The sequence below is a fragment of the Haliaeetus leucocephalus genome, unplaced genomic scaffold (assembly GCF_000737465.1).
Source record: "Haliaeetus leucocephalus isolate CR32 unplaced genomic scaffold, Haliaeetus_leucocephalus-4.0 Scaffold1000, whole genome shotgun sequence".
NCBI lineage: Eukaryota > Metazoa > Chordata > Aves > Accipitriformes > Accipitridae > Haliaeetus > Haliaeetus leucocephalus.
In genome coordinates, this window is record NW_010973436.1 from 3,084,725 (window position 1) to 3,096,781 (window position 12,057).

The window sequence follows — 12,057 nt, forward strand, 5'->3', positions numbered from 1 at the left end:
ACGGCCCCGTGGGGCTGGGTGTCTCGGTTTGTCCCCCATTATGGGTCACACAGCAGCACCCACAATTTATTCGTGTTACCATTTGGCACCCACTGCACTGCAAATGCTGGCGGCAAAGATGGGGTGCTTTTGCAGCAGATGAGGAGGTCTGAGCTTCCACATCTCCTGGGAGCCTTTGGAGAGGAACCTGGCAGCAATCCTGCCCTCACCCTGCCATCCTGCCTGCCTGGCCTCTCCTCTTGCCCACTCCCCCCTGCCGCCTCCTCACATCGTGGCTGGCAGAGGTCCCACTGAATCACACTGCCGCGTCCTTGTCTGTCTTCAGAGCTTCTCTGGAAATGCATCTTTTCCTCTGCTCTATCTCCTTAATAAACATTTTCTGTCTTGTCCTCCTTATTACTTCTATTTATCTCCACTCTGTGATCTCCTCTGCAGTGTCTCTTTTATTTATTTTTCCCTCTTGCTTGATTTTTCTCTTCCTTCCTTTCATTAGTATTTATCTGCACAGTTCACCTGATTTAATGTTAAAGCTGCTTTTTCCCCCTTTCTTAAAAGAAGCAGTAAACCAGCTGGTGTAACAGTGCTTGGTGCCTGGCATCACTCAGTGAGCTCTGGCTCCTGGGGGGATCAGTGGGTCAATACCACAAGGTCCGTGCACCACCTTAGGTTTGGGGTTGGTTTTCTTTTCCCCATTTGTTTCCTCCATCCTGTGCCCATGCTAGCATCATCCTGGCAGCTTGTGGCACTTCCAGCAGTGAGAAACCCCACGCCAAGGGGGAAGGATCAAACCAGAGCCCCCTTTGACACCATCACCCAGGGCACCCTGTGCTGCTGGGTGCTGTGGGTGCTGAGCCCTCCCTCTCTTGCAGGCATTGCTGGGACTCCTGTGACGTTCAACGAGAACGGAGATGCGCCGGGGCGTTATGACATCTACCAATACCAGATCAGGAACTCCACTCCTGAGTACAAAGTCATCGGGCAATGGACTGACCACCTCCACCTAAAAGTAAGGCTGGGGGCTGGCATGCCTGTGGCGTGGCTGTGCACAGTCCGTGCCAAGGGGAAGGTCCTGCAGATTTCTCCTGCACCCATCGAGGCCACGCAGGGTGTAGCAAACCGGGCTGGGAGCCAGGGAGCCCGTGGGTGCAAAGTTAGGCAGCTAAACTTGGGGGCGGTCAGAGGGGAGGGTGTCCCCCAAGTACACACTTGTACATGGTTCAGCCATGGTGACCCACCATCCATGTGTGTGACCGTGTCCCACAGGCTCTGGGCATCCAACTTTGCAGCTCTTGTAAGGGAAGAAGCCAGAACAGAGCAGAGGGGGTTTTTCCAGGGAGGGACGGACTTTGTTTGGGGTTTCTGGTGTTGAATCTTCCCGAAAAGCCAATGGAGAGCTTCACCGCATCCCTGTCCCCGTGCTGGGTTGGGCTGGGGTCCTTCATGGGATGTACTGATGGGGCGAGGGACCAGATCTGGGCAACACCGCTGTGAGCAGCAGCAGGGCATCACCCCGTGCCCCAGGGATGCTTGACAGATGCCCAACTCGAGCGTCAGTGGGGCCGGTGCCATCTCGCCCCACAGGTGGAGAGCATGCTGTGGCCAGGGGGTGGGAGCCAGCTCCCCAGCTCCATCTGCAGCCTGCCCTGCAAGCCGGGCGAGAGGAAGAAGTTGGTGAAGGGCATTCCCTGCTGCTGGCACTGCGAGCGCTGCGATGGCTACCAGTACCAGCTGGACGAGTTCCACTGCAAGCGGTGCCACTTCAATGAGCGGCCCAACGAGAACCACACCAGCTGCACCCCCATCCCCATCATCAAGCTGGAGTGGAGCTCGCCCTGGGCCGTGGTGCCCGTCTTCATCGCCATCGTGGGCATCATCGCCACCCTCTTTGTGGTGGTCACCTTCGTGCGCTACAACGATACGCCCATCGTCAAGGCGTCAGGGCGGGAGCTGAGCTATGTCCTGCTGACGGGCATCTTCCTCTGCTACGCCACCACCTTCCTCATGATCGCCGAGCCCGACTTGAGCACGTGTTCCTTGCGACGCATCTTCCTCGGGCTTGGCATGAGCATCAGCTACGCCGCCCTGCTCACCAAGACCAACCGCATCTACCGCATCTTCGAGCAGGGCAAGAAGTCGGTGAGTGCCCCCCGGTTCATCAGCCCCGCTTCCCAGCTGGTCATCACCTTCAGCCTCATCTCGCTGCAGCTCGTGGGCGTCTGCATCTGGTTCATCGTGGACCCGTCCCACTCTGTCATTGACTACGAGGACCAGCGGACTACAAACCCCCACTTTGCCCGGGGCATCCTCAAATGTGACATTTCGGACCTCTCCCTCATCTGTTTGCTTGGGTACAGCATGCTTCTCATGGTCACCTGCACTGTGTATGCTATTAAGACCCGCGGGGTCCCGGAGACCTTTAACGAAGCTAAACCCATCGGGTTCACCATGTACACTACTTGCATTGTGTGGTTAGCCTTCATCCCTATATTTTTTGGGACGTCACAGTCGGCGGAAAAGGTAAGGGAGGAGGGGAGAGGTCTGGCTGATGGTCCTGTGGGCTGCAAGGAAGGGGGCTGAGAGAAGCTGAGATGTCCTAAGCAAGGAGGGGTGCTTCTCTGCAGTTCTGCCAGCTTGGGAATTGTGGTGGGAAGAGTTGGTTTGCAAACCTCTTGTGCTACTGGGAAGCAGAGACTTTCCTGTTTCATTTTCTCCCTTTCCCTCTGGTTTTCTGTGCCCTGTTGGCCCTGCTGCCCCTCTCTGGACTGGGTAGCAGTGGGCAGCACAGGCTGTGTGGGCTGCAGGAGGATGAGTCCCCAGGGCAGATCCAGGTCCCTGCTGCCCACACAGCACCTTTTCCTGGTGCTGAGTCAGTGATGGAGGCTGAAGAGATGGAGCTGCCCTTTGAAATCCCCAAGAGCTGGAAGCAGCAGAGGGCAAGGGCAAAGGAGAGGGAACAGAGCAAGCCCTCAGTGCATCCCCTCCCTTGCCAGGGCTCGTGGCAGCTTGCAGCTTCTCACTCGATTACCGTTTCACTGTGATTTTAATTAACACCTGTGTGTTTGGCAACACGGCACCAACGACAAATTGCTCGGCTGGGCTGCGGCGGGCAGGGTGGCACAGAGCTGCAGGGGGAGCAGAACCGCTCCGTCTCGCTGAGGAGTTTGTGGAGTGAGCATCCCTTGCGACTCTGAATGTGACTTTGCACACAGTGTAGATGAGGCCAGGCCAGATAATCCCAGAGATGGATTTGTGCTGTGAAACAACCTGTCTGTCTGTCCGCCTCCCCGTCCTCGGCTCCTGGAGGGTGGTCCCGGTGCAGGTACCCACAGGACCGAGGCCAGCCCGGATGAAGCTCTGTGCTCCAGTGAGAGGGAGTGAGAACAAAGAAGAAAAAAATCTCATGAATGAGACCCAAATCCCCTTTGCCTGCCAGCCAAAACAAGAATCGCATTTATGTTAAATGCAAACAGTTCACGCCTGCCAGCCTGGCGCTGCCTGTGACAAATAAATCTTAGTGTTCCTATTCCCTGGAAATCCCCTGGGTGACCCACCACCCAGATTCCTTCTCTGGAGCCTTCATGACTGGGATAATTTCCCCGGAGTGTCCCCACCACAATGCTGAGCTGCTGATGCCACGGCTTTTGGAAACACCTATTGCAAAAGGGCCAGGGGTGGTTTGCTGAGACATCTTTTGCTGTGGACACCAGTTTCAGACGTGTCCTGGAGAGCTGTCTCTGCACAGAGCATCAAACCCCGGAGCTCACGGAGGCCGAGTCTGCACAGGCACCTTTCACCTTGGCTCAACCAAAAAGTCTCTACCAAGCTAGCCCGTGCTGGCTGGAAGTGTGAAGGAGAATTAAAGGAAATAAATGGAGCCTTTTCCAGCATTTCCATTTTGATGAGATGGCAGGGGAGATACTAACAAGAAAGCAGGTTTTTTAAGAAATTATTGCAAAACAAAAGCTCCCTTAAAGCCTCCTTAATGTGCTCGGCATACTGTGGGTAATAAAGATGGAAATGATAATGATTGTAGATTATGCGCAAGGTTGCTCACCTCTTCACTGCAGCTTGTCATGGGATAATTTAGGGCTGCCGAAAGCTGGCTGTCAAGCAGCAATTCGACAATAGGCTGTGCCTCACTTCGGGGGCTTGTAATGTGCAGGGCTTCTCTGTTATTAGGCTGCTAACAAGCTGATTAGAGGCGGAAAAAGTGATGTTCCCAACTCCCCTTGGACGCAGCTCTCTTTCTCAAAGTCTGCCACTGCCACGGCGTCCGCTGAGCAATCCCAGGAGGGGTTTGTGGTGTTTCAGCTTGGCGCTCGGCCGTGCCGCTGCGGGATGTGAGCTCTGAGCGTCTCCAGGCTGTGGCTGAAGGGCGACAGATGCGCTTAAAGGGGCAGCCAGAGGAACTGGGTGCTCAGTACTGCCTCGATGCTTTTAGCTGCTGGTTTGTAGTCTCGGGGAGAAAAAGATCAAAAAGGTGTCATTACACAGCCTGCACAGAAGATCACATCCTTGGGATGAAAACTGGGTGGTATTGGCATTGGCATCACCCCACGGTGGTGCTGGTGCTGCCTGGGATGCTCAGCTGGGCATCCCCAGGCCACCGTGGGGAGGGATCCCCTCACTTTTGCCCTGTTGCTGCTGGGATTAAGGCCCCGTTGGGCTCTGCGGAGGGTCAGCACACCTGGGAAAAGAAAAGCCAGGAGCATTGGCTGGGCTGTTGCTCTCCCCATAGAGCACAGCTGGAGTTTTGCTCGAGTCCTGAGGACGCCATGGGGCAGACCCACACCTCCAAACGCTGGCTGGCACCTCTGCCCCGACCCCATCTGAGCCTGTGCCCAAGGCTGCCTCATGGTCTGGAGGAGTTGGATAAAAATCTCCATTTTTATTTTATTTTGCTTTACCTCGTGCCTACAACTTTGCATGGAGGTGGCATATTATCATAACAAGTCCCCGAAGCCTTTTCTCAAAAGAACCTCTTATCCCTGCCGATCCCAGCGGATTACAGAAATAGCAATAACAGAGGATCTAAAGAAAGAGACAATTTCCTGCGCTGATAAGGCGGCAGCTGAACAGCGGTGTCATTGTCTGGTTCTCTGTTTATCACATTTGCTTTCAGCGAGGGAAAAGATGGAGAGAGGAAGGAAGGAGAAGGACTGTCCAGTGGTTTGTTTAGCAGTGCTGGATAAGGCTTGAGTGGGTTTTCCCTTCCCCAGCACCCACGGTGGTACAAAATCTCTTGCAGCTGGCTCAGGCCTGGATTTAGAGTCAGAGGGTTGCCAATTAATGGGAGAGATTTGCTTTGGGACAAACATAAGCTCTGCAGGGCTGTGCCTTGAGCCTGGGCTGCTCCCCTGGGGCAGGACAGGCTGATCCAGCCCTGGGGTAAAGGCTGAGCACGGCGCTGGGCTTGGGGACTTGCGCTGGGTCATTTAGGGTTGCTGTGGTCCCTCGACGCAGCATCATCGTCCTGAGTCAGAGACAGGCTGTGTTCTTTGATCCTATCCATGAAGCAGTGAACGTTGCCGAGCCAGGAGCTGTAACTTCTTTGATAACTGCAGCGCACACCTCAAAGGGCTCTGGAGAAAGATCAAGTGTTGTTAACAGAGGGGCAAAGTGGGGTCCTGGGTTGGAAACCAATTAAGAGAGTAGGAACCAAAATCGTGAGAGATGGTCATTTTTTGATGTGGCAAAAGGTTAACTGTGCTGTGCTTTATGGCGGTGTTTAGATTCCAGGCTAAAAATATTTCTGAGCTGAAAAGGGGCTTGCTGCGGCATGGTACAAAGCTGTTGAGGTTAGTGCGGACTGCAAAAAATGGGTCTGTTTCTGGCAAATGCATCATTAGGGTGAAGGTAGCCACAGTGGCCCTCTGAGACCCCAAAAGTGCTGCAGGGGTTTGAGGAGGGCTAAGAGATGGGGGGAGCCTGGAGCTGGTGCCACCTAGGGTCTTGGTGGAGTGGAGTCCCCGGCAGCACGGGGGGATGGAGCCCTGACCCAGGCTTGTAGGAAGAAGCGTGCGTGGAGACGTCTTGTCTGAGCTTGAGCTCAGCTGCTCTTTCCCTCTTTGCTGAAACGCCTCCGAGTCCCGAGGCACGGGTGGGAGTCGCTGCAGAGGCACGAAATATGGAAATTGCTGTACTGCAAAAAGTGAGGCTCCTCCGAAAGGCATCTGCTGAGGAGCAGGAGGGTGGGCAGGCGGGGGAGCTGGGGAGGTGAAGGGCTGCTGAGCCTCAGCCGTGCCCCACGGGGTGTCACGCTGGTGCCAAGCACAGTTGTGCGGGTCCCTGGGACAAGGGTTGGGGTGCCTGGAGTTGGCGACCCAGTGCTGCCCTCATGCCTGGCAAGTCCAGGACACCTGCGGCAAAGTCTGGAGAATTTCAGCAGAAAAAAAAGGAAAAAAAAAAGCAAAAAAAAAGCGCAGATATTCTGGCACAGAGATATGTTTTGACTTTCCTTGATGAAATGACATTTTTATTTCCAAAAACTGCCTAGATTGACTCTGCGTGCATATAGAGAGAAGGTGGAACAAACAAACCAGCGCATGTGACAGCAAGAGGTTTTATTCTGGGGACAAACAAAACTTTTCTGTTGACTCAGAACAAGCTTTGTTGCTTTTTTTTTTTTTTTTGAGTTGAGTTGGAACACTTTGGGCCCATGTGTTTTTTTCTTTGCACGGTCACAGCTGGGACATGAAGGTCCTGCGGTGGGATGACAGCCCCGGCTGGGAGCTGTTGCCTCCCGCCACCGCTCACTCGTGGGATGGAGCTGCCTCTGTGTATCTTCTCCCCAGGGAGCCCTGTAGAGCCTCTATGCTCAGCTTCTGTCCTCAGTCACCTTTTTTGCTCTATTGACTCTAGAAAATGAACCAGCAGGTTAAGTGTGTGCAGCTGGGGAGGTGGGACCCCCTGCCCTCGCTGATGCTGTGGCTCCTGGGCTCCCCCTGGTTCCTCCAGGTCCTGCCACCTTGCACAGCACCAAATCCCACGTGTGAAAAAACTACAGAAGAAACCCCGGACACCACTCTGTGACTGAGCCATGGGATAAAGTTAAACTGCCTTAAGCCTCTTCCTAAAACCTCATTAGCAACCTGCAAAACAGCCCTGGCATCTGAGCACATCTGGAAAAGAAAAAAAGGTGTGCACAAAGGCACCTGAAGACCCAGAGCCCTCTCCCTGTTCAGCCCAGAGAGACCCAGTACGTGAGCTATGCTGGGATAGAGGAGAGGACGCTGGAGAGAACGGAGCCCTGTGTCGGGAGCAGGGATGCTGACAGAGCAGGGATGCTCACAGAGGAGCTTGCCCGCCCGGCCTCCTGTGTTGCTCTGGGGTGAGAGGTGGGGATGGGCGGAGGGAGGGGGTCTCTTTTGCCTCCCATTGCCGCCTGCTTCAGGTGCCCCCAGCTTGTGAGGAGCCTGCCAAATGCTTTCCATAGAAAAATGGATTATTCTACAGTCAGATTAATGGGCTTTCATTTTGCAAAACATCTGTCACTGTTAGTCCTGGACAGTGAGCGTGAAATTAGTTTTGACTGCAGAAAGGCAACGTCGGTGTGTAATATGTGACTTACATGACAACGGCCCAGGGAGCCGGCTGGGGAATGGGAATTACCTGTTGAAGGCAGCTGGGGGTGCCCCGGGCCGGTCCCTGGGAGTGGGTGTCCTTGCTGTGCCCATCACCGCAGCATCGGAGCTCTCGCCCTGCAGCTGGTGGAGTGTGCTGCGAGTGTTAGGGAGGAGAGAGGGAGGGTGAAGAGGGCACAGGGCTCCGTCTCTGGTGATGTTTTTGAGTTGGGGTGCTGGCAGGTTGCTGCCGGAGCATGCATGAGTGCTGGGAGGGCTTGGCACAGGGAGGCTGTGCCAGGGCCCCGAAATGCGGGTCAGGGCCCTGAAATGCGCGTCAGGGCGCCGGCACAGCCTCCTCATGTTTGCAGGTAGGGAAACACCAGCAAAAGTGAGCCAGAGACCTCTCTGGGTGCACTTTGGCCCATGCAACAAGTTGAGTCTGATGTTTAAGATCCAATACTGTCAACATTTCCAACCCTGGCTCCCCATCCCTTCATTTATTTAACCCCAGTGTTTCCATGTTCCCCTGTTTCCTCTCTTCCTTTCCCAGCTGACTCTTTCTGGCCCCTACAGAGCCGTGGTGGGTCTCAGCTCGTGCCCTTGTGTCTTGCAGATGTACATCCAGACCACGACGCTCACCATCTCGGTGAGTCTGAGTGCCTCGGTGTCCCTGGGCATGCTCTACATGCCCAAGGTGTACATCATCCTGTTCCACCCGGAGCAGAACGTCCCCAAGCGCAAGCGGAGCCTCAAGGCGGTGGTGACAGCAGCCACCATGTCCAACAAGTTCTCTCAGAAGGGAGGTTTCCGCCCCAATGGAGAGGCTAAATCGGAGCTCTGTGAAAATCTGGAAACACAAGGTAAAGTGGCTCCCTGTGGGGATGGGGAGCTGGTCCTGCTGGGGACTGATGTGGTGCTGGGAAGCCCAAAGCCCTGGCTTGCTGATGGGCCATAGCCATGCTGTCCTCCATGGATGCAAGCAGTGCTGGCAGCTCTGCTCCTTGGCAAAGGGACATCTCAGCTCCCTCCTGCCCCATGGCTTGGCCTGCCATCTCCCAAGAGCGAGGGCAGCGTGGGAAGGGATGCATCCCACGGGCTGGGGGCCACTCTGCTACCTGCCGTGCCCAAAGTCACCCCGAGGAGGGAGGTGTGCTCCAGTTATCTGCACTCCAGCCGGGGCACTTGCAGGGATTCCTGGCTCTCGGCGAGGGGACAGCACCATCTCCTGTCTGTGGGCAGGGGAGATTCCCCCTTTGTTAATTTATTCCCACCCAAGAAATGCCATTTTCCATTACTGCAGCTACGTTGCTGAGACAGGACATGTCCTGCCTCCCTCTGATCAAGATTGCTCCCGGTACTCCCATCCCTCCATAGGCCTGTTTGTGTTATCCCGTGGGAAATGCTGATGGGTGGGTAGCAGGGGAAATAATGCTGGAGACACGGTCATGCTGCTGCTGGGTGAGATGCCGGCTGGGGCACGTGGAAATCTGCTTGAATACCTCGAGAAGGACCCTAATGTGAGCCCACCCTGGGTGCCCGGAGCTGCTCCTGGGAAGGCTCTGGTGTGGCTGATGGGAAAAGATGTTCGGTCTGCGGGCTGTTTCCAGGAGCCAGGCTGGAGCTAAGGCTGACACAGGGACAGAGCCACCGATCTCCCCTGGGAAGAGAGGCTGGGGGCTCAGGAAACCCATGGAAGGTGGGTGCCTGCCTGTTCTGCGTTTGGGTTTCCAAAACCAGAGCCTTGCAGGAGGAAGAAGTGGTTGGAGCCAATGCTGCTGGGGTCCTTTGAGAAGGGAAGTCCCATTTGGGCTAATCTGAAGAAAAACCTCACAGAAATACAAATGTTCCTCATGTACCAGCAGAGTTTCTGGGTTCCAGCGTCAGTGGGATGGAGACCAAATAGCATTTCCATGGAAAGCTGTGATTGTCTTTGTAATCCCACGCTTGCTCTCTTTCCAGCCTCAGCTATTTAATGTCCCTTGGCATCTCTGTATAACCTCCATATCCATATCGCTCTGTGTAATGGCTCTCGCTGGCGGTAGCTCTGTAGGTGATGTCTCTCCGCAGGCAGTCTCTCTGCATAATCAACTCTTTCATCTACCTACCTGCGTTGTGAAGGGCAGCTACACGGTCAGAACCCCCTCGCCGCCTGTGCTAGAGGTGGCTTTTGTCAGCCGCTGTCGCAGATCTGTGTGGTCTGCGGTCCTACCCCAAAGTGGCAGTGGGTAGGGGTCCCTCTGTTGCCCCCATTTTGTCTGTGCAAGAGATGCTTCATGCAAGGCTGGGGGTATCTGTGGGCTCCCCATGGTAAGGGCTCACTGGGAACAGGCCAGCCCTGGGCTGGGGAGCCACCTGGTGCCGGACTCCCCATGGCATCAGTGTCACAGGCTGTGACGCTGTGCATGTGTGAACTTGTCTCCCTCAGCCACACACGGCTCTTGGCCGGGGCTTTGCTGGCACAAAGGGCCAGTACCCCTTTTGCAGCAGAGCTTGGAGGTCCGGATGCAGCAAGCACCTTGTCCGGGACCCGAACCCAAACATTCCCATATGCTCTTCGCTGTGCTGAGCATCCTTCTCTCCCATGGGACTCACAGCAGGAGCCTCTGAGGATCGTACGTGCTGGGAGCAGGGAGAGCTGAGCCTCCCGTCTGCTGCATCTCCAGCTCCGATGTGTCTTGCATGGGGAATACGGGAGCTCGGTGTGAACGGGGCTGGCGGCACGGTCCCGAGGTGTGCCAAGGTGGGGAGCAGGGCACGGCATCAACGCTGGGGGCAGGAGGCACGGTGGGGTTGTCAGCGCAGGACCAAGGGGCCGTTTTTCACTCTGTCACTGGCGGGTCATGTATCCTTAAATAAACAACAGAATAAATAATTCACAGGGCTTTGATATGGGCAGATTGGCTATGAAAACATTGCAGCTAACAAATAGCTCTGTCAGCTCTAATTTCTTATGGCCTATCTAATTGTTATCTGGGAATACCAGTCTGAAATCTGCAGCAAGGTTCATTTGTCAGTGAGGCACCGAGACAGAGGGAGAGCTGCTGGGCATCCTCTCTGTGTGGTGCCGGTCTCTGCAGAGGACACGTTTGTGCTGCTTGTGGTGTCTGGGGCTTTGCTCTGTGTCCCAGTGCTTGGGAGGACTTGTCGTTGGCTGGAGGGTGTCCGTGTGTCTGCTGAGCCCCATGGTACCTGGGGACCTCATGGTGGGATCTGTGCAGAGCATCGTGCCCGGCCGAAGCGCTGAGACAAGCCAGGGTGTAGCAAGCTGCGGCTTCCACTTCTCCCTGAGCTGTGGCTGCTGCTAAAAGCAAGTGGCGTGCTGCAGCCTCTGAGCCCAAAGGCAGCGGTGCAGCCCTGCAGGGAGCGGGAGGATTTATTGCTATCTGGCATTTTCCTGGCGCTGGTCCTTGCTGCGGCTCCCCTGGTGTCAGTCTGGGACATGTGGTGGCTTTGTAGCCATTGCTGCCTCCTCTCCTCGTGTGTTCAACCCCGTCCCGAGGGCTGGGGAAGCTGGAAGGTGACAGCAGGTTGGCGTACGTGCCCTGCTCCTCCAGCATCCGAGCACGGGCACGGGAATCCTTGGCTGAGGGATGCAGCCAGGATGGTTGGCTTTGTGCCACCCGCTGCCGGTGCTGGCAGTGCCCTGCTGCTCAGCTCCCAGCTGCCATGGAGCGGTGTGCAGGGGTGCAGGCTGCCCAGCTTGGACCCCAAATCGTGCTCTTGCAGGGCTGGGGCAAGCTGAGCTTTTGGGAATGCAGAGCACCTGCGGGCTTGTCTGTAACAGGTTGCTGAGGGAAGTGAATGGGAGCCTGAGAGCACATTCCCTGTAGCTCATGTCATGTCCTGGGGTCTCTCTTCGGGATGAACTGTCTTTAGAGAGCCCCCAAGGGCTGCCGTGGGCTCAGCCCCTCTGCCACGGCTCAGTGCCCTTGCAGGGAACGATCCTGAGTGCCGGTGCTGGCCGGACCCATGACCAAACCCCATGTCACGTCCCCACCAGCATCTCCTGGCATGACGGTCAGGTCAGGGTGACGGGAGGGGAGCCAGAAAGGGAGGGTGGACTTCATTAATGATACATGTGAGGTCTGTCTCTCTTTCCAGCACTGGCTACCAAACAGACCTACGTCAGCTATAGCAACCACGCGATTTAGCTCCAGCGATTGCAACTGCCTGGCGTAGAGGGAGGCTGTGGATGCCACGACGCGGGAGGGAGCTGAGTCGCATCGCTCAGGACACTGGAGGGGGAGTCGGATGGGACGGGGAGGTGGCAGCAGGGACACACACACGCTCCTGGTGGGGTCGCTGGGCAGAGCTCCTGGGGAAGATGGTGATCAACAGCAGCAAAAAAAAATAATAAAGACACAATAAAAATAAACCACCGACCAACTGACCACCGTGACAATGCATGCCTCCCCACGGAGGAAGAGGAACAGTTGAGCAGGGGGGACATGGTGTGGGGAAGAGGTGACGGACTTCGGCAAGTCTTTGGGGT

General features: G+C 55.8%; 1 protein-coding gene across 1 annotated transcript in view; it reads left to right on the forward strand.

Moving 5' to 3' along the window:
* Window positions 1–11,716, forward strand: part of GRM4 (glutamate receptor, metabotropic 4) — a 42,377-nt gene extending 30,661 nt beyond the window's left edge. Inside the window, exons 7-10 of the mRNA XM_010584679.1 lie at window positions 870–1,006; window positions 1,582–2,517; window positions 8,179–8,425; window positions 11,667–11,716. Coding sequence (XP_010582981.1) covers window positions 870–1,006; window positions 1,582–2,517; window positions 8,179–8,425; window positions 11,667–11,716 — 1,370 coding nt within the window. The remainder of the gene's footprint in view (window positions 1–869; window positions 1,007–1,581; window positions 2,518–8,178; window positions 8,426–11,666) is intronic.
* Window positions 11,717–12,057: the final 341 nt, after the last annotated feature.